The sequence below is a fragment of the Lepidochelys olivacea genome (genome assembly GCF_965140295.1).
Source record: "Lepidochelys olivacea isolate rLepOli2 genome assembly, chromosome: 5".
Lineage (NCBI taxonomy): Eukaryota > Metazoa > Chordata > Testudines > Cheloniidae > Lepidochelys > Lepidochelys olivacea.
In genome coordinates this window covers 35,150,516-35,173,597 of record NC_140415.1, presented here as the reverse complement: position 1 = coordinate 35,173,597, position 23,082 = coordinate 35,150,516, and the positions used below count along the sequence as shown (strand labels likewise).

The following is a 23,082-nucleotide window of genomic DNA, read 5'->3' as shown; positions in this document are numbered from 1 at the left end:
TGTTCTTCCACCCAGGCCCAAACTGAAAACTAAACCCCCCCAGCAGGCTCTCTCCTGCAGCCTGTCTTCACATTCCTGGGCAGAGGTGTTACCTCCCCCTTCCCTTCCTGGCTCAGGTTACAGGCTCTCAGGTCTCCCATCCCCAGGGCACATTCCCAGGTCAACACTCCCCCCTCCCTGCTGCGTCACATCGTCACACTTACCTCTTTGGTCTCTCTTAGCATTGCACACCCAATGTATTTCTCCTGATCTGGATGTCAGTAGTATGCTTTATATTCTGATGGCTTTGGAATTATATCCAGTGATGCTGTATTGTCCTTTGGGGAAAATCTTGCTCCTTTAATGTGGATTTGAAGGACCTTGTTAGCAGTGGCACTGATGTGCACCCACATGCCAATAGCCATGGGAGTTTGAGAGGGGTTGAGGGAGGAGCAGGGACAGTACACTTGGATTTGTGACCACCTGGATCCACTAGCCATTTCTCTTCATAGAGCAGAGACACAGGCACTGCAGAGGCTGCAGTTGTGTTCCCAGAACAGCTGCGCTGCTACTCTGCAGATCTGCAGGTCATGGGAAGAAAAATTCCTTCCAGGCAGCTCCCAGAGAGATCCCCTGCACAGCCTGCAATTACATGGGCCACATGCTGGGAGGCAGGATTGCCCATATGCATTAACAGTGAAAAGGCTTTTCTACAGATATATAAAATGATATAAGTGCCAACACTATATTAAGTCATTTGGATTGTTTGACAATCCATGGGTTTAATAACCATTAACCTTCCTATCACATAATTATTACAGCTAAATTCTCTACTCTTTTAAATAGATACCTGATTCAGAAAAGCCCACCTATTCAAGATTTAAAAGTTGCATTGTGAAGAAACTGACGTCCAGAGTCCCTGTTGCTAGTAGCCCTATCATCACAAGATGGCAGCAGACACATGCAAGAAATCACCTTGAGCAAACTTTCACAGAGTGTCAGCCTCTTAATCTCTTTCCAGCTGATGGATCTGAGCTAGTAAGGACTCCTGCAAAGATCTCAACAATCCCAGGTCAGTCTGCAGGTAGAAAAACAGCATGGGGACCGGATCACTCTGGAGATTCACAAGGACCTCTAAAGTTCCCAGTTAATCTGCATCCGGCCAAAGCTGGTAGTGACCAAAAGTGGTGGGTTCAGTGTCCCACCTGAGATATATGTGTTGATGTCAGTCCAGTTCCTAGTGGATAAGTATTATTATTAGAGAGACAAGGTGAGCAAGGTAATATCTTCTATTGGACCAACTTCTGTTGGAGAGAGAGACAAGCTTTCAAGCCACACAGAGCTCTTGTTCAGGTCTGGGAAAGGTACTCCCAGCATCACTGCAAAATGCAGAGTATTATCATTTGTACATAGCAGCATAAGTGTGCAGGAGCTTTAGAGGGAGAATAAAAGCACAGGGTCTAATTCATCTTAGTGGAATTATACTGCTCTTAAACTGGTGTAAAAGGAGAATTAGGCCCATGACCCCTTCCTGTGGAATGTACAACCTAGCATAGATAGGGCATGACATGCTAGTAATGCAGGGACAGGTGACATCAGGGAAGGCAAAGGGAAAAAAAGAGCCAGATCCTTGTGTCCAGACAAGTTGCTTTCAGTGTAGGACCACTTTGGGCCCCTGGTCCTGTGGGTAGATGGGGGCTGAGTGCTCTAAGATGCACTGGTTTGTAACAATACCTTCAATGGTTTTACACCAGCTGAGATTGCCTGGAATGCTGATGCTCAGTCTGTAAGCTGGTTTCTTGGTGAGGGAGGTGATCATTTCCTGGCCTGGCTTGGACCAGCTCTGGCAGCCCAGAGGTTGTGTGGTGTGTAGAGGGACTTGGGAGGAGACCCAGGCTTGTGTCTGTCCTTGTGTGTGTTGGCAGAGAGGAGTTATGAGGGAGCAGGCAGTAAACTGGCCAGACCTATGGTAGCTTTAACTGAGAACCTGAGGCTGTGTGGGTCAGCTGAGCTCAGTGCTGGCTCATTGAAAGAACAACCATGAAAAGGGTACATGGTTTCCTTGCTTCTTCTGGGGTGCCTGAGATTTGATTCCCATATGTAGCAATATCGAGGACAGATGGGGAAGTCATTCACTCATTGCATGCACACAGTTGGCTGAGTTATGGGACAAAGTGAGATCCATATTTACCTGATTCAGGATCCAAATCATTAGACACCTAATAAAGGTTGCTCCTAAAAATAGAGAGTGGGTTGTCACCCTGTTCCTACCAGCCAAAGACTGTTAGGGACACTTGCAATGTGTGCCACTTTCCTCTATTGAATGGAATGTGACAGTTGCTCAAGAGTGTGATCCTAACTCTAGTCTCTGGCTCACAAAGAAGGTATAAGCCCTTAAACAAAAGGAGTTCTCCCTTCTTTAGCTTTAATGGTAGGAGCTTGTCTGTATGATGCAGAAATCCCTGCGTTCCATTTCTGATGGCAGTGGTGAAGTTGTGTGTAGCCAGGGAATCCTTGCCAACATTCCTAGGAGACATTTTCTCTGGGGCTGAGTGCAGAGCCCTGCTCCTACCAGCCATGAAGCCTGGAATCAAGCTATCAACATAAAATTTGGATTCTGTTGGTGATAGTGCATTGTTCTACTAACAAAGCATCAGGCCAACCCTCAGGATTAGTGTTACCAAAGAATCTGCTTTATAATGGAAAGGAACAATACAAGCATTGGGCAAACGTACTCTTATTTTTTAAAGGAAATGTATCCATTAAAACCTTTTTTGCAAGGTTTTCAGGTGCCTATCAAAAATTCTACCAACGAACCTTATGTCATTACTAATGCCACAGCTAAGTGTCATGAGACAACTTACTTACAAGGAAGAAATAAAAGGAGAGCTGAAATTGCAAAGAAGCAGGTAAGTAATGTAACATTGCATATGTGTTGACAGGATTTATATTAAACCCTTTTCTGATATTTGCATTGTTAGCATATTTTGTTACCTTGTCCTCTTCCCAGAATCTCCTGCTTATTTTCTACCTTTTTAACATGTCAAACAGTGACAAGAACAGCAGGCTCCAGAGCAGCCATCTAGATAAGTGTAATTAAAAATTGCTCTGTCACTTGTGGTTAACTTACATTCATGTGTCTCTGCTTCTCCAGACTATAGAGAGATAAGGATAGTGGGGTAATATCTTCATTTAAAGTTTTATTGAAAACTCACTTCTCCCATGAAGAACATGGCGCTGATCCATGTCAGTAAAAATTATCACTACATCATGAAACACAAACTATACTTTCTCCCTCTCTTCTATCTTAATTCTATCTGCTTGGACTCTCAGTACAATCTTATGTTGTTCATTTGCTCAGTCTGTAAGCTGTTTGGGTCAGTGACAGTGTGATGGCTGCCATCTTTACTGATACATTGGGGTTTGAACCGGGGATCTCCAGAGCTAAAAGCATGAGCTAAAGAGTCAAGGTTATATAGCTAGGGGCTGGAGCAACTGCCTCTGGCTTTGGCTTGTACAGCACCGTTCACATGTCAATATTGTCACAGGGTAACTGGCCCTCTGAAGGGGTCAGGAACCCAGCCTACCTGTGACAGGATCTGCTAAGGAGAATGAGTCAATGCAGATCCACCAGTGAGTAATTAATTGCCTAGGGTGACAGTTAATTGAGCCCTCATGACCCTAATTAGACCCAGGTGTTCCTTAACCAGTTAGGAGGTCCTGGAATACAAGAAGCTCCTGAGAAAAGGGACTTCTCAGGGGAGCTGGTTAGAGAGTTCACCAGGAAAGGAGACCTAATTAGGGTTGCCGCCTCTAAGGAACAAAAAACAGACCATAAAACTGGACAGCTCACAGTGTGTACTGAGCATCCTTACAGATTTCCCAGGACATCTACCTCAAAAAAAAAGGAACAATCCTGGGGAAACCTGGGGATGGTAACCTGAGACCTACGGAAGTTGCTCCTAGGAGGAAGACATTCAGAAAGGGGAGCACTATAAACATCAAGCTCTAGGAAGATCTTGTCCTGGAGCAAGAACAGCAGCAGGAGGTCCAGACTGCAGAGGAACTATACTCTGTTCTGGAAAAGAGTTGCAGTAGCTTGATCGTTAGGTTGACCCTGAGCCCAGAGAAGGAACCCTTCCCCCAGGTCATGGCAAGAGGCCTGACTCCAGAGTGGGTCCTGGGTCAAGAGGACCAAACTGGTGAGGAGATTTGACCGAGGAGGTTGATGGACCCAGGTGGGCACAGGTAGATTAAGACGAACTTGGCCCACTGGCTAGGATGTTTGCAGTGAAGACTTGCTTGTGTGTCTGTTTGACCTTTGGTTAAATGAATTAGAGCCCTGAAGGGGCACTGTTCATTATGTAAAAGCCTTGTTGAACTCACTAAAGTCCGTTAAGGAAAACTGAGGCAGATACATACCCACAGTTTGGCACCAGGCTACCAGAAAGTGCTCCAGGGTTGTGTCCACCTTAATAAATAATACATATGAATAATAATAAAGAATACTGATGTGCCATTTTCACATAATCTTTTTTGTGACCATACCCACACTTTAAGGATGGAGCATAGTTGTTAACTCTGAATGTCTTTGCTTCTATTGGTTTGTGTCACATCATTAACATTATTTAAACATAAATGATAGGCTCTGGTCTAAGCACACGAGCAGCCAAACTATTGTCAAGTTTTTAGTAAGTGTCACGGCAAAGGAGAGTTAGTGTGGGTGTCTTTTCTATAATACTGAAAGAAGAACAGAAAACAGTGATCAGCGCTGACTAGAAATATATGGGAGGATGCTCTAATAATTTTCTACAGGTATAGTAATGAATAAGGCTAAGATATAGTCAGTGGGTGGAGTGTCTGTCCCCTAGACCCGCTCCAGCAGTGGCTGGCGTGGCTTCCCTGGAGGCCACCTGAGCAGCTGGTCCTGGGGTCAGTCACACTGGATGCTGCGGAAGTCACAGAGGTCGCAGGAAGTCATGAAATCTGTGACTTCCATGACCTCCGTGACAGACACGGAGCCCTAGTAATGAATGATCATTTAAGATGATAAATAGTGCTCATTCTGCCTGATAGTGGAAGGGGGTAGTGCAAATCAAGAATAAAAGTCTCTTGGACATTCCAGTGAATGTGTGGTCCTTTTGTGGTCCAGAAGATTATTTCCCCATGTATATAGTATGTTTTCCATATAAATGTCTGCACTAGTTTCCGAGACATTCAAATCCAAGTAATCTGATTATCTTTTTGCCAAATTGTCTGTATAAATCATTAATAAAATGCCTCTCAAAGAGGTCATGGTTCAGAACAGCTCTGGGACATGCAAAGAAGAAATATTACTTTTCCAGTGATGTGTCTGTGAGACATTTCTTGTAATTATTAAAGTAGGATTTAGAAGAAGAGCAGCATTTTGCCCATTTGGAGAGATTGGATTTCATAAACATTTTTTAACTAACATGCTGTTAATCTTCAGCGGTGGGTGAACGCATCAACTATATTTCCACCCGTCTGAAAAAAATATTACAGACCAAACTAACATTTCTTTGACCTCATAACAAACCCACAGAGAAACTGTCATAATACTATTCAATGCAATATGAATAAACATTTTGGCCTCTTGTTACCATCATTAAGAAGAAATGTGGTGTCAGGGATAGGTGAAGAGGTTAGGATCAAATAAGAACTGGCCTGAGCCTTTGCCCAAATCTTGACCATAATCTTAAACAGGTCTTTTCTGAAGACTGAAAAAGTTCCAGTAACAGTTTCCTTCCCCCCACACTTACTTTCCATTATCACATGCTTAGCATTTTCTGGTTATATCTGAGACCCAATGCAGGGAGCATCAGAAATCTCATTAAAGACCCTATTTCCATGAGATTAGCCGCCTGATTTTCAGCACCAGGAGATTCAGATAGTTTTTGACAAGGTTTGGATAAGCATCTGAACTTTTGGGTGGCAAGTAGATGTTCTACGGAGGGAGGATGGTGTTGAGATTAAGGCACATGGTTTGGAGATTAGAGACTGATATTCTACGCATCGCTTTGGTACAGACTCAGTGCCTGACAGGAGCCAAATCACTCAACCTCTTTGAACCTCAGTTCCCTCATCTGTAAAATGGGAATGATAATACAGGGATATTGTAACGGTTAATTCGTGAGTGTTTGTAAAGTGTGTTGAGTCCCTTAGATCAGTGGTTCTGAGCCACGGGTCCAGGGCCTCAAGCAGGTTTCAGGGAGGCCTCCAAGTAGGGCCAGTATTAGACTCGCTGGGGTCCAGGGCAGAAAGCCAAAGCCCCACCATGTGGGGCTGAAACCCAGATTCCTGAGACCCGCCACCCAGGGCTGAAGCTGAAGCCTGAGCAATGTAGCTTCATGGGGTACCCCTGTAGCATTGGGCCCAGGCAATTGCCCTGCTTGCTACCCCCTAATGCCAGCACTGGCTTTTATATGCAGAAAATCAGTTATTGTGGCACAGGTGGGTTGTGGAGTTTTTATAGCATGTTGGGGGGAGGGTGCTCAGAAAGAAAAAGATTGAGAACTTCTGCCTTAGATGGAAGGGGCTATGGATGTGCACATAATGATGTCATGCATAAATACTTCAAAATTCCTCCTCAATAATGTTTTCATTTGAATATATTTGTAGAAATGTCTTACTCAGCTGTTAATGCTCCAAGAGGGTGGATTTGACATCCCAGAAAATGACAGTATAAAGATCTGTGGAAACACTGAGTGTATTTGGAAAGGTATGCTACTGGGACAGTGAATGCTATTAGTATATCTTGGCAATAAGGACAATATAAGATGTTACTTGGGCACCAAGAGGATTCTTTGATTATCATATGAGTCTTGTTTATCTACTGTTTATGAAAAATGTTAATTTGTTTTGATGGTCTAGTTATTTCTACGCATCTCAAATTCTCAGCAGTTAGGTCCTGATCCAAACCCTTGTAATCAACGGGAGTCTTTCCATTGACTTCAATGGGCTTTAGATTTGGCCCTTAGTACCAGACTGCACAGATACTAATAGCCATGCTGATCAGCTGAATGCTCCATAGCTACTGGCCTTAATTATGAGTCAAAGCAACAGAAATATCTCTCAAGAGTTCTTTTAGACTAGCTGGATAGAAAGATTTCCTCCTCTCTGTGGTTTCTGCTTCACTAATTTTAATTAGTGAGAGGCTCAAATATCTGATTTTTTTTTCAGGGACCCTCAATATGGAAGCTTAAATATGTGGGATGGAGACATTTAGGTAGACAGCAGTGGGCAATTGCTTGGCCCCAGATTTTGGTAATCCTCCTTGGTATTCTGACTGTCTGAGAGAAATTTTCAAACGTGATCAAATATGTTGTGACTGCAGGAAAAGGACAAGAAGCCTTGGTCCTCTACAGTTTTACATGTCATTATGGAACTTTAGTAATTGCCCACAGAAATGGCTACTTATGTCTGCAATAACCTGATGTGCCTGCAAAAATATAGGCATGTGAGCTCCTAACGGACGTGTGTATAGTTTTGAATCCACAATTTAGGCAGCTGCATGTGAATATTTAGCTTGCTGGATCAAATTGTAGAGGGAGGTAGGAGAGTCAGAGGCTCATCCTTCTCAGGTGCTACCCTGAGTTTTCTTATCTTGTTTGTCTGTAGCCAAAATCTTTAGGCATTAAGCCCAATGGTGACTGGGGAGAGATTTTTAAAAGCATAAATGGTAGCTAGGTGCCCAGTTCCCATGGAAAGTCAATGTGAGGTAGGCACTTAGCAACCATGTGTGCCTCTGAGAATCTGCCCCTGAGAATCTGGTTTTGGTCTCAGTTACTCCGGTGTAAATAAGGAGTAACTCCAATGAAGTCAATGGTGTGAGAACAAATCAGGCCCTGGGTGGTTAATAACAGTGTTACCTAGTGGATGGAACAGCGGACTAAGTGTCAGGAATGCCAGGTTTTATTCCTGTTACACACTTGCTATGTCATCTTGAGTAAGTAACTTAGGGTAAAATTTTCAAAGGTGTCTAAATCCCATTTCCAGAAGTGGCATGGGCACTTGGGCTCAGATTTTTAAAGGTATTTAGGAATTGCTCTGCTCAGTTTTGCAAAGCCTAAAACCCAGATGCTAATCCCCCTAGATTAGGCACATAACTCCTACTGGGCCTAAGTGATTGAGATGGCTTAAATCCCATTTTAAAAATGATTTAGGAGCCTAAGTCTCACTGCAAGTCAATGTTAATCTGTTAATACATCTGTAAAATAACACAAAGGGGTGCAATGAGGTTCAGGCAGCTCAATGACGTAAAAAACTCACACATGGAATATATTAGAATGCTGTGGTTTTATCACAATGCACTTCGGGTGGGTACATTAATCATGAGAAGAGAAACCACAAGTGCGTTATGCTGATCATCCCATCCTTTATAATCAACTGTGCCATACCATAGTCTGTATATGCTACAGAAGAACTGTTTTAGGAATGCTTTAAAGAGCTTTTCAATTTTTATTGTGACTGTCTTATTATATTCCTCCCTCTGTAAAACCAGATGTCTTAATTGTCACTAGTTCAACTGTAGTGGGCTGAGAGAGAGTCAGACAGGTCCCTAAAAATAACCTAAAATAACTTTTCTGTACCCATATGTCACACCTTTATCGTCAGTTATTTTGGGCCCGTCTAGGGTTAGCAGTGAGTGCTGTGTGTCCCCCTAGGCATGAGGGAATTTCCCTTATCCAGTGACTTTTGCAGGAGTACAGGATATCAGACTTCAAAGTCCCAACATGTTTATGCATTGAACAAGTTGTCACTGGCCCAGGGATGACTCTTGCTCACCTTCAGTCTAAGACAAGTGTCACTTTCTGGGAGCAAATCCCATATTTGAGAGAGGAGAAAATGTTTGTCTGGCAGTTTGATTTTTTATTTTAATGGCATATGTTTGAACCTGCTCTGTGATGTTGGAATGCTAGGATAAATCCTGGGGAGAGGAATATGAGATAGAGCAGGGCATCATGAACAGAGTTGTTTATGAAAAAGCAGATTCGTCCGAAGGAGCCTTAAGCTCTCATCACAGACACATTGATTAGGAAATTATCTGTTAAAAGTCTAGGGCTCTTAATTCTCGAAACCCACATACGCTGCATCTAAACTGGGGAAATTTACAACCTAATCCTGCAATGAGCTCTGCCCAGATGGGCCCCACTGGCATTCTGTACAGAGCTCCTTGCAGGAACACTGGCTTAGTCTTAACTTCATATGTAAGTTTAAGAAAACAAAGAAAAGTCTTTAAGATGAATCCTCAAGTATGGCTCTAAACCCTGCATTTCCCACAATCACACTTCACTTACAGATTCCAGTGGAAATATTAAAGGGTTTTCAGAAACACAAATACAGTGAAAATGGCTTAGAGTCAAGCGATTTGAGCCTGACAATCAGCTTTGTGGAATTTTTCATGAAATGTATTAAAAGATTTTATGAAATCTCTCTATAAACATGGAAGGAAAACTGGCAGTTTGGATTTAAATCTTGCCCTGAAGCGACTGAAAAAAACAAGGAAATGTTTGGGTTGCAAACCCTCCAAATATGCTAAATTCTGCACAGAACAAGTAGAGACATGGCCCCTACACTGAAGAATTTACACAAAACACTGAATTAATGCATGAGAGCTAGAAAGTGAAACCAGCTAAAAAGAAAAAATGAACCATTTACCCTGTTTTCCCTGTCCAAGTTGAGAGAAGTACAAAAAAGTAGGGTGAAAAGAATTTTTAGCAGTGAAGGTATTTAGCCATTGGAACAATTTACCTAGGGATGTGTGGGTTCTCCATTACTTTTAAAACAAGGCTGGATGACTTTCTAGAAAATCTGCTCTAGCTCAACCAAAAGTTATGGGCTTGATGCAGCAATCACTGGGTGAGTTCTGTGGCCTGCACTATGCAGGAGGTCAGATTAGATTATCCTAATGGCCCCTTTTGACCTTCACATCTATGAATCTAGGTAATCCAAGGTGAGTGTTAAATACATTTATCATATGGCTCTGCAATTTATGACAGATATGACTTTCACAGATGGTGTTTGGGGGTGTGTGTATGTATATATGAACTGAGGTTATAGCTTTGTGATAGATTGCAGAGCCATGTGATAATACAGATTTGTTCTTGACAAACTTCAACATTTGCTGATTTGAAAGCTGAACATTAATTATCCTTGTAAATCAATTTCCTTAGAATGCCTGGAGCATTCCTTATTCATTCTGAATATCTTTATCTAAAGAATTTGACAAAAATATTCCTTGTAAAGGGGGGTTTCAAAATGGCACAAGGAAGGTGCACAGATGCGAATGCCCATCATGCTGCTGCAAGATAATTTCTGAAGTGTAACAAGAAAATAAAATCTTGTTGCTAATTACATAGCTCTTTTCTACAGGACGTGGGGTCTTTGCATCAAAACGCAGACAGTGACCACAAGGCTGACGGTTCTGCTTGCTCATACTTGTGTTTTTCTGCTGTTTTTTTTCTGTTTCTCACTTCTTCCTCATCACATACCTAAAATGGAGTGATCAAAGACATCAAAGGCAGGCCTGATGTGAAAAGTCTTTTCCTGTGGTTTTGTATTGGGGGGACTCTTTTGATGGGAACTTAAAACCAAATAGCAGCAAATATTTAGAGAATGAATTAACCACTTCATTTGGGGATTTTGAGGTGACTGAGCATCTAAGAAGCCTTTGAAAGTTAAAGACCTTTTAACAGAGAACTAAAGCAGGAGAAAAAGGCAAGGCTAAATTTTAGGGCTGTCGATTAATTGCAGTTAACTCATGCGATTAACTAAAAAAAATTATTCACAATTTAAAAAATTAATCGCGATTAATCGCAATTTTAATTGCACTGTTAAACAATAGAATACCAATTGAAATTTATTTAATATTTTGGATATTTTTGTACATTTTCATATATATTGTATTCTGTGTTGTAATTGAAATTGAAGTATATATTGTTTTTTATTACAAATATTTGCACTGTAAAAATGATAAAAGAAATAGTTTTCAATTCACCTCATACAAGTACTGTAGTGCAATCTCTTTGTCGTGAAAGAGCAATTGACAAATGTAGATTTTTTTGTTACATATCTGCACTCAAAAACAAAACAATGTAAAACTTCAGAACCTACAAGTCCGCTCAGTCCTACTTCTCATTCAGCCAATGGCTGAGACAAACAAGTTTGTTTACATTTACAGGCGATAATGTTGCCCTCTTTTTATTAACAATGTCACCAGAAATGGAGAACAGGCATTTGCATGGCACTTCTGTAGCTGGCATTGCAATGTATCTATGTGCCAGATATGTTAGATAGTCGTATGCCCCTTCATGCTTTGGCCACCATTCCAGAGGACATGCTTCTATGCTGATGACGCTTGTTTAAAAAAATAATACGTTAATTCAATTTTTGACTGAACTCCTTGGGGGAGAATTGTATGTCCCCCTGCTCTGTTTTACCCACATTCTGCCATATATTTCATGTTATAGCAGTCTCGGATGATGACCCAGCACATGTTGTTCATTTTAAGAACACTTTCACTGCAGATTTGACAAAACACAAAGAAGGTATCAATGTGAGATTTCTAAAGATAGCTACAGCACTTGATCCAAGCTTTAAGAATCTGAAGTGCCTTCCAAAATCTGAGTGGGATGGGGTGCGGAGCATGCTTTCAGAAGTCTTAAAAGAGCAATACTCAGATGTGGAAACTACAGAATGTGAACCACCAAAAAAGAAAATCAAACTTCTGCTGGTGGCATCTGACTCAGAGGATTAAAATGAACATGCATTGGTCCGCACTGCTTTGGATTGTTATCAAGCAGAAGCTGTCATTGGCATGGACGCATGTCCCCTGGAATGGTGGTTGAAGCATGAATGGACTTATGAATCTTTAGCGCATCTGGTACATAAATATCTTGCAGTGCTGGCTACAACAGTGCCATGGGACTGCCTGTTCTCACTTTCAGGTGACATTGTACATAAGAAGTGGGCAGCGTTATCTCCTGCAAATGTAAACAAACTTGTTTGTCTGAGCTATTGGCTGAACAAGATGTAGGACTGAGTGGACTTGTGGGCTCTAAAGTTTTACGTTTTTTTATTTTTGAATGCAGTTATTTTTTTTGTTCCCAATTCTACATTTGTAAGTTCAACTTTCATGGTAGAGATTGCACTACAGTACTTGTATTAGGTGAATTGAAAAATACTATTTCTTTTGTTTTTTTACAGTGCAAATACTTGTAATAAAAAATAAATATAAATTGAGCACTGCACACTTTGTATTCTGTTTTGTAATTAAAATCAATATATTTGAAAATGTAGAAAACATCCAAAATATTTAAATAAATGGTATTGTATTATTGTTTAATCGCGTGATTAATTGCGGTTAATTTTTTTAATTGCTTGACAGCCCTACTAAATTTGTTTCACGCTGGCCTTTGATATAATTGAAATGGAATATAACAGGATGCTTTATTCTGGCTCAGGTACACTTCATGAGGGGATGAACAGGGTGGAGGCTTTAATCTACACTTAATATTTACATCTAATATTTTGGCCCTGGCTGGGTGTGTGGCCAGCCCCCACTGTAAATTAGAGCACCCTCAGGGTGCTGCAATTTATGCCTGGGTTTTCTCTGGCCTCATAGGAACCATGAATAAAACAACTATTGTCTGAGGAAAACTAGTGGCAATTTTAATGAGTGAATCACATACTTTGAATCTTTAAACGCAGGCTGCCAGAATGGAGTGAATAATGAATTTACTGCTCACAGAGTTTCCACTAATACCGAATCTTTCATACCATTTGTCCCAGAGGTCAGGCTTCATATTACTGGCTTACGCAATGATTACTGTAAGTTTTTTATTCTCTTTCATTACTTGGGTGGTTGAATTTTGTAGGAGAGTGGGAACTTTTGTATTTTATGTCTTAAGATGGGTAGCTGAAGTGTGGCCCTTACACCAGATGTGGTCCATGGAGTTCTACAGTGAGGCCTATGGGTAATCTCATTTTTCTTACAGGAGTGCAGCCTGTGAAAACTATAGGTCCTAATATGTATTTTCAGGCTGCTTGGATGAAAATGGAGCAGACTGCATGCTGGGAATTATAGTCTCCATGGGTAATACCTCTGTAGTTGTAGTAATTATAATAATACCTAGTTCTTATATACTGCTTTTCATCTGTAAATCTCAAAGTATTTACAAAGGGGATAAGTACTATCATCCCCACTTAATAAAGTCAAGTGCAGAATAGGTGTTATTCTTGGGCTCATAGCAGTTTACCTATGGGCCAGTCCCTCTATTGGGCAAAACTTGAAATCTGGTTGTATTCTGAGATTTAACGGAGGTAGTTTGCTGTTTATATGATATATACATTTTGGGGCAATTTTTCTCCCAGGCCTTTAGCTGATCTTTAGTAGTGCACATGCAAAATTACACAGGAATGTAAATTTGCTTGCACTCTCCACCTGCAAATACCTGGGCAATCACTTTAAAAATTCTAACAATCATGAACACGCAAGTGTTAGAGCTTCCACTTGCAAACTATCTTGTCGCTGCATTTTTTTGTGGATTAACATGAAAACATTTGCATATGTGTATTTGACAAGTTCACTTGTATCTGTGAATGTGCACAATTTTGCTGATGCATAAATTGAGTTTGGGATTCTACCCTGGTTATTTACACTTATTTCACTCAAGCTGTCTGCTCTCTGAGAGTGCAGCATCAGCACAGCTCTGTTCCTGCAAATGATTCCTTATTAGTGTTGGTTTATATTCATTTTTGATGGCAGCAATTTGGTTTACAGGCAAAGTAAAGGAATGACAGATTTAATAATTCTAAAGGGTAACAGCTTTGTTATGAAAATATTAAGCAAGATCCCGCCCTACAGTAAGGTCACTCCATGCTGCTGGAGCAATGCAAAATGACCTTAGAGTTGTGCTAAACAGGCAGATGAGAATTCCCCAGTAAGTGGAGGGAATCCTTGGCCGGTGTAACCTGCTGTAGAGTATAACATCAGACCTAGAGTGTAGCCAATGCTACATTAGTCCTTCCTGGTATAGGTAATGTTTTGAGGGTCTGGCCAAGGTATGTAGAGATCTGACTTACCAGTGTACCAGTCAATGAAAGTTAAAGCAGCTCCTGACCATCACGGTATCACAAGATGTGGAAATATTGCCTGGCGCCATCTTTGCCTGCCCACTCCTGACCCGAACTCTGGAGCTGAGGATGCAGCTCTTTGTCTGATTCTTGTTTTTATAGTGTGTGCAGGGTAAACTTCAGGATTAGCCCTGATGCCTACAAAATAAGGGAAGGATTATAATCCTTTCAGGTAGGGATTTTTTCTTTCTGTGATTGTACAGTGCCCAGCACAGTGGGGCCTTTGGATACTACTGTAATATATATATATTTAATAATAGCCTGCAAGCAAAGGCTTAAGTGGAATCATGTTTGGTGTACTAACTATGAATCTGGGAAAATAACATCTTGTACTCATTCACAAAGGTGGACATGGGAAGGATCCTGGCACTAGTAGAGTAACTTGATTCATTTGGTTCTTTCTCTTTAGTGTCCCAATTGAATAATAACCTGCATAATTAAAAACTATCCCCTTACAGGCTTATTAGTAATTTTAACTAATTTTCTTCTAGATCTAAACATCCTGGACTGGAACCAGGAAAATCTCATTGCCATTGCTCTAGGATCTGCTGCCCACATTTGGAATGGGGAAACCCACCGAAGCACTGAAAGAGTTAATTTAAACTCCAGTTTAAAATATATTTCTTCTGTAGCCTGGATAAAAGAAGGAACTTGCCTTGCAGTTGGCACCAGTGATGGAGAAGTGCAAGTACTGGATACCTTACTTTTAGATCCTTTTTTCTGTTTAGATAAAGTGGCCACAAGACAATTCACATCACATAGATTCTTTTTATTAATAAAAAGTTATGAGTAGTGAACCATATAAAATTCAGAAAATCTCTGTTGGAGAGAGATTTATAGCATCTCCTTAAGCAGTGCTGCACCTCACTAAATGCCTTGGTATTACCCACCATTACCTAAAGGTAATGGAGCTCCGAGAGCCACGTAAGAACTTGTAGCTGGGTAAATGATTCAGTCACCCAAGGGCCTCTAGAGATTTTGCAGCCATGAGTTGGAACCTCTCCACACAATTATTTTCTCCAGGGTGCATACTTTTTTTACCATGACTTTCTAATAGATTGCCCTGTGATGTCTGCTTTGATGACATTTGCAATTAGAACCCCGGGCAAAATTCTCCTATCGGATCCACAGAGCAGATCTTGCCCTCAATATTCTGCTGTCCCTATATGTATAGAACTCCTGATACAGTACACCCCAGTTATCCAGAGATCTTGGGGAACACCTGGCTGACACTGTCAGATGAAAGGGATAAGCCAGGAGAGCCAGCCCTACGGGCTTGAAAATCAGTAATTGAAAGAGCACATTAGACAACATTTTCAAGTGTGGATTTCTAGATATCGACACCTAAATTAATGGCTGAATTTTCAGAGGTGGTGAGTAGCTGCACTACTTTGGGAGTAGTGATTTAGGAACCCAAGTGTGGAAGTGTTGGCCGGAGAGCCCAAAACTGAAGTCTTTGTGTGAAGAATGGTTTTCAGGATTGAGCTCTTGACCATCAGCATCATGTCAAATTAAAACTGAATGGTGGAAGAGGCGTGGCAGTAAAAAAAATCTTTTTTTACTTGATTTTAGAATTGTATTTTGTGTTTTGTTTTGTCAGTTATGGGACATTGAAACCAAAAAGAGGTTGAGAAACATGTTTGGCCACCTGTCTGTGGTGGGAGCCATGAGCTGGAATCATTATATACTTAGCAGGTGAGCAGTTCAATATATTCATAGGATGCTTTGTCCCACAGCTTTTTCCTATGCTGTTTACCTATCTGCCTACCTATCATGGTCTCATGAGGTGAAATTCACCCTTATGCAGAAGGCCAGCACAATGCCTATCCACCACATAGGTCCCATTTTGAGGACTCAAGTGACAAATAAATGATTGTTAGACGATTTGCTGGCCCTCCGCACAGGGGTAAATTTAATCCCAATTGCCTAACACTTTGTATCTAAGCACTATTTCAGTACAGGGGTTGAGGTAAATCAAACATATTTTCCTCAGCCATTATGGATTTACAATCCACTTCTCTTTATGTTCCCAATTCATTTTCTCAAAGACTTGTAGGGCTGATGAGAGACCTGCCAAAAATTGTAATTATATTTGGTGTTATATTCTCTGCTTTGTAAAGCTTCCATTTCAAAGCCATGTGAAATTCTGATAATTTGGGTTATAAACAGAAACAAAAGCTGTGTTTCATTCATACTTGGTTTACAGCCTTGAACCTTACAGTAAAACTCAAAATAAAACTTTTTACTATCTCTGGACAGTGACACATTTCTGGAGAGTTTTGTGGTTTCACTTTGTGTGACAGTTGATTGTAATACATCTGCTAGATAGCCTACCTACACAATATTCACTAGTTTCAGTTTGCATTTGAACTTTGCCATATGAGACAGATGAAACAGAAACCAATAGGTTACAAATCTATCTGAACAGAAAATGACAGTAAGATTCAACAATGCGCATATGAACAAACACTAACAAATTGATCCGTTTCTGAGGGTTAAAATTCATCTACGAATGCTCTACTTATCATTTCTTAGCAAATTCTCCATGCCATTGCAGGTCCTCACATATAAGGAAATCTTTGTGCATGATGACATACACCCTGCATACCATGTGATGAGACTTGACATATGCTACCCAAATTTGCCCTGTGGAGCCAGTATCATTCCATAGAATATTAATGAATTAGCGGTCTTCTAATTCCCCTTAAAGTATCCAGAAGAAGGTATCACCCCAAACCCACAATAAACAGAAATCTGCCATTTTGTAGCCGTGTACTTAAGCCACCACTTTAGCTTATCTTGTTGGAATCTATTCAGGCATTTGGGTGCTTCATTAATTTCAAGAATTTAGTATGTCAATATAACACAGGCTAATGAAACACTCTCTTTACCTTACAAATCACTCATTCCTTTTTGCATTTATGTTAACAAGAGGCTACAAGTCAAAGTGATACTTGACTTGCATATGAACAACCTAAGAATAAAAGCCTGTCTTGAAAGAAAAGCTCAGCACAAAGGGGCTATGACAATTTACTCTATGGGATAGTTTGCTGTAATTATTATATAGACCAGATCTTCTTGTAGTGATGTCAGATGCCTGGCTTTACCAAGTAAGGAAAGTTATTATTAATCTAGATGGTAGTTTTCCCAGTCTGGTCAGAATGAATTTATGAATGACCTATGGAAGGATCTCTCATTTTGCCACTGATTTGCTGGAGTCCTTTGCTGGGTAGAGAATGTTATCAGCAGCAAGACATTTTAAAATATTATTAATTTGCCTGATGTTTTTGTGCTGTATAATAACCATGCCACCAAGAACCAGACTGTGACCCTGGCTATGCTCCCAGGGTAGTAAGGGAGCCCCCTTAGTCCCCTGGGGGCCATTACTTGCCTTCCTATAGGAGGATATATCAGGGTTCAGGAGAGGGTGCAGCCTTGGATCCATTCCCCAAAATGCCAGTCAGTGCAGCTGAGCCAGCATGGCAGGGAAAGTAAATGGAGCCAGGTTTGTGGTTGGTACAGATTACCTCTCACCCTGCAGGAGCTGGGGAACCTGCGACCTGATGGTGACTCTGTGAGTCAAGGTCTGGTTCCTGATGTGTTCCCCAGGCTATGCAACTATGTACTGCCCCTTAGCTGGGAGTCATGGCAAAGTCACAATTGACCTTGCAACATATGGTTTGAGGATTGGCCTGCTAAATCCAGGGTTGTGAGTTCAGTCCTAGAGGGGGCCATTTATGGATCTGGGGCAAAAATTGGGGATTGGTCCTGCTTTAAGCAGGGGGTTGGGCTAGATGACCTCCTGAGGTCCCTTCCAACCCTGATATTCTATGAAGTATTTCACAATACAGAAAAAATGGCTGAGTGCTTTTCTTAGGGATGATGGAAGTGATTGAATTGAATTGTTTATAGGTGGAAATTGGTAACATACACTAGACTATCTCTTCAGGTAAGTGCAATGTGTAATGGAGAACAATTAATCTCCCTGACCTGGGCTGGGCATCCACTTTTCCCTGTTCCATTGTATGGCAGCACTACAACTTGAGTTCGCTTTTGACACTGGCTTGTTTTGCCTTTGATTTGTCACCTTGTTACTGTATTTGACATACATGATCCCCCTCCCCCATTGTTGTGTTCTGCTTCTGAAGCCACAGAAGACTTGTGAATTTGCAAACATATCTGAGCTCTATCTTGCTAAATGATGCTGTCTCCTGTCATCTACAGTGGTTCAAGACTAGGATTAATTCATCATCATGATGTTCGGATTGCTCAGCACCATGTAGGGACCCTTTGCCATAACAAGCAGAGTATTTGCAGCCTGAAATGGTCCACAAACAACAAGCTGCTGGCAAGTGGGTCCAGTGATGGTCTATTGAATATCTGGCCTAATGACCCCGGTGCAACAGTGCATTGCAAGCCATTGAAAGCCATACCCCATGCCTCAGCAGTAAAGGTACAAAGGAAAACTGCTCTATTATTTTATTTCACATATAGTACATTTAACAGAGAGAATAGATATTTTTCTAAACATATTTCCATGCAGTATTATTGCTGATGCAGTAAAACTATGACCTGAATAAAAGGCTGTCAAGATAAAATAGTGTAGCCTTTTATTTTATTTAAAGTGAATTTTGTAATGTGGTATTATACCACCGTGGGTTTCAAGCTTAACAGAAAGAAAAGGAGTACTTGTGGCACCTTAGAGACTAACCAATTTATTTGAGCATAAGCTTTCGTGAACTACAGCTCACTTCATCGGATGCATACTGTGGAAAGTGTAGAAGATCTTTTTATACACACAAAGCATGAAAAAATACCTCCCCCCACCCCACTCTCCTGCTGGTAGTAGCTTATCTAAAGTGATCACTCTCCTTACAATGTGTATGATAATCAAGGTGGGCCATTTCCAGCACAAATCCAGGGTTTAACAAGAACGTCTGAGGAAGGAGGGGCGGGGTTGGAAAACAAGGGGAAATAGGTTACCTTGCATAATGACTTAGCCACTCCCAGTCTCTATTCAAGCCTAAGTTAATTGTATCCAATTTGCAAATGAATTCCAATTCAGCAGTCTCTCGCTGGAGTCTGGATTTGACCAGTCGGAGAACACTTCAATCTCTCTGGTCACGCGATTACAGACATGAAAGTTGCGATATTACAACAGAAAAACTTTAAATCCAGACTTCAGCGAGACTGCTGAATTGGAATTCATTTGCAAATTGGATACAATTAATTTAGGCTTGAATAGAGACTGGGAGTGGCTAAGTCATTATGCAAGGTAACCTATTTCCCCTTGTTTTCCAACTCCCCCCCCCTTCCTCAGACGTTCTTGTTAAACCCTGGATTTGTGCTGGAAATGGCCCACCTTGATTATCATACACATTGTAAGGAGAGTGGTCACTTTAGATAAGCTATTACCAGCAGGAGAGTGGGTTTGTGTGTGTCTGTGGTGGGGGGGGGGGTGAGAAAACCTGGATTTGTGCTGGAAATTGTCCAACTTGATTATCATACACATTGTAAGGAGAATGATCACTTTAGATAAGCTATTACCAGCAGGAGAGTGGGGTGGGGGAAGGTATTTTTTCATGCTTTGTGTGTATAAAAAGATCTTCTACATTTTCCACAGTATGTATCCGATGAAGTGAGCTGTAGCTCACGAAAGCTTATGCTCAAATAAATTGGTTAGTCTCTAAGGTGCCACAAGTACTCCTTTTCTTTTTGCGAATACAGACTAACACGGCTGTTACTCTGAAGCTTAGCAGAGTGAAAGTCACCTCTGCTACTTGCTTTAGATTTAGAGTGTCTAGGAACACATAAAGACTAAAGGTAGTGACCACACAGACATTCAAAAGTACAAGGGCTAGTCTCTTTTACAAGTTTTATTAAAGTTACAATTAAAGTTATGATTGTCCAAGCATATAGAAATTTTATACAGACCTATGCACAAGTCACAAATGTAGTTATACTCGCATCCTTAACAATCGTGTTTAGGGTCAAGGGGTTTCTCATGAATTGCTCATCAGCAGAGGGATGGTTCCTGCTGGAGTTTCCCATAGGGAGCTCAATTTTCCCGCTCTGGGCACCCTCTTTTTATAATGTAATTCCGTAGCGCACTCTGCGGTTGGGGCATGTGTTAGAAAAATGTGCTTACTGGGTATCTTATAAGCAAAAATTACTCTTACGTTAATTTCACCCATTGGTACATCTTTTCCCATAATCTTAGGGCATCGGGTTAACATTTCTTATCTCTATGGCCTAGCATGGCTAAGCTAAAATCTTACAGGCCTGAGCCTGTAGGCCTTGTGTTTCAGCCCTAATTACATAGATATCTAATGCATGATTGTTCCTTCTAACTACTGATCAATTTTATACTTCTATAATCCTACAACTTACTCTATTTAATATACAATGATTATATATGACATAACTTGTTAGTTAATCCTGGTCACACAATAAATGAACAATAAACTAAAATCATTGGCTACAATAGTACTTCTTCCATTGCTGTACATGGACTTTTAAACTTTTAGGATTGCCCAATAGTCCTGCTTAAGTTCTGCTACCCAGAATGCACTAAAGTTAATTTCAGACACCAGTTCCCCTAATGAATCATTCTAGACCACAAGTAAGTTATTAGCAGTTTTTGCTGGTGCTATGGTTTCTCAGATGTTTTCCCCCCACCCTTTCCATTTAGGAGCTATTTTAACTATGATGCCAAATAAAAATAAAATGTACAGAAACAAAAACAGTAGCTCAGGATCAGAGGACTAATACAAAAACGTTCTGCCACTTCTAGAAGAGAAGCATTAGAATAAAATTGTAGCTATTCTCCTGGAATTTTTAAAAAACAAGGTGTTTTCCTCCCCCTCATAACCTTGCTTTCCTTCCTGGGTGTAACATCTGGTGACAATGGTTATGATGGGATGCGTAATGAGGGGAAGCACTAGATGATTGAAAGTGTGGGGCCTAGATTTTTATGGGCTCCTTAATCTTTAAAATACCTGAATCTGTGGAAGAGTAGAGACAGCAGAAAGCAGCAATAGGAGTTGGGGGAACCCAGGTTTTATGGGCTGTGCATCCCTGAAAATAGTTTGAAACTGCAATGGAACAGCAGCAGTAAAAGGTACTGGCAAGCAGCTGAAAATTGGTGGTATAATTGGTGTGTTTTATTGGCACTCCACCAGGTATAGTCTGCAACTTAGGAGTAGGCAAGAAGCAGTTCGAAGAAGTCCTAGAAGCCTGGAAGCATACAGGTCATAAAGAGTGAGGTGCTGCTGCAGTCCTGTCTGGCCTTAAAATCTATGGATATATGAAACACAATGTATAAGCAACAGCCGGAGCCAAGGGAACCTGAATTTATTGGCTTACATGGAAGTAGTGAGGCCACAGTGAAGCATTGGCAATGGGGGCCTGAAGCAGTGGCTGGAGCTGAGGGAGCCTACATTTGTGGTTTCCCTGGAAGAAGTCTGGGCTGAGTTAGGTGTGTATGCATTGGGATGGGGAGCAGAAGCACTTCGAGTTCTGACCCAGGGGTGTTCTGAGTGACTGTGCTTCATTTCTCCAATCCATTTTATAGGCAGAATCAGTTACATTCCCCATTTCCCCTCTTCCAGCTAACCACCTTTTAATCCAGCATCTTATCTATTTACTTTCCTTTAGGCTATGAACTGGTGTCCATGGCAGTCAGAAATCCTTGCCACAGGAGGTGGAATGAAGGATGGATTTTTACGTGTCTGGGACATAAACACTGGGAAAATCATTGAAACCACAGACACAAAATCGCAGGTGAACGCATAAAATGTCTTCAAACTTAAGCTCTGTGAGCTGCACTCTCCTCGTACAGCTATATTCTTCAGGCAAAATCCCATTGACTTCAATGGGAGTTCTGTGTACAGAGTGGCTGCAGGGTTCTGTCTGTCTGTCTATGCATTTCTACTACACTCAGTGCTGTGTTATCTCGTTGTGCTCAGGATCAGTTCATTCATGTGCCAGTCATCACCACCCCTGTTTCCTCACAACTTTTAATTTGGTCGGAGAGGAGGTAACAGGGAAGTGGTCTCACAGCAGAGCCATGTGCTATCCATCAACCCTGGTATTGACCAAATGCCTAACGAGGAGAGGAAGATGTGAGAGAAGCAAGTTTCTCAGGAAGCATGAGAGCACTAGAGCGGGGAGAAGCATGAGGAGTCAGAGAACAACAATCAGTCTCTGTAGGTTGAATATGAGGAGACAGTGGTCCAGATTCTCAAGTGTTGTAAATTGTCATGGCCCCATTGATTTCCCTGGAGCTATACTGATTTCCATGAGCTGAGGCTCTGGCTGAGGATTTTGTTTTTAGATCTGGCAGGATGTCACCCTTTTTAGAAAGGATGATAAGGTAGCTGCACTCAGTAACAGTCGCTATAGAGGGAAAACAAATAATCCTTTCATGAATATATAACTATTTTTCTGTTGTTGCTCAGGAACTTGTACATTTTGAGCATTTACTAAGAACATTGTCAGTCTAAAAACAGTTGAATGGTACATGTAGATCCTTTAAAAAATTTAAATGATTTTTTAAATTACACTAGATTTGCTCCCTGTTCTGGTTACCCAAAACCAATGAATTAATGACTGGACAAGGCCTTCCTAAAAATCAGATGAAAATATGGAAGTATCCCACACTTACAAATTCAGCTGATCTCTATGGTAAGTATTTCAGTAAACCAGTTTTTATCTCTCTAGTTGCACTTTCTCTCTCTCTCTCTCTCTCTCTCTCTCTCTCTGTAATCTATGCATTTACACACACACACACACATAATTAAATAAAACAAGCTAAAAAGCAGCCTTTTCAGTCACACACACAAACAGGTGTGATTGAATATACTTTGACTATTTTATATTGAATATACACAAACTCGGTGTGCTCATGAATGAATATCTATATACAATATATATATATACATACTATAT

The 23,082-nt window shown here is 40.9% G+C and overlaps 1 protein-coding gene across 5 annotated transcripts in view; it reads left to right on the top strand.

Moving 5' to 3' along the window:
- The window catches only part of CDC20B (cell division cycle 20B), a 54,880-nt gene that overhangs the window by 25,754 nt on the left and 6,044 nt on the right, over nt 1-23,082 (top strand). For all 5 annotated transcript variants that reach the window (XM_084629135.1, XM_084629133.1, XM_084629134.1 and 2 more), the window contains exons 3-11: nt 826-1,051; nt 2,761-2,888; nt 6,619-6,718; nt 12,709-12,828; nt 14,625-14,821; nt 15,734-15,828; nt 18,358-18,586; nt 21,790-21,915; nt 22,701-22,818. In XM_084629135.1, coding sequence (XP_084485261.1) covers nt 826-1,051; nt 2,761-2,888; nt 6,619-6,718; nt 12,709-12,828; nt 14,625-14,821; nt 15,734-15,828; nt 18,358-18,586; nt 21,790-21,915; nt 22,701-22,818 — 1,339 coding nt within the window. The remainder of the gene's footprint in view (nt 1-825; nt 1,052-2,760; nt 2,889-6,618; nt 6,719-12,708; nt 12,829-14,624; nt 14,822-15,733; nt 15,829-18,357; nt 18,587-21,789; nt 21,916-22,700; nt 22,819-23,082) is intronic.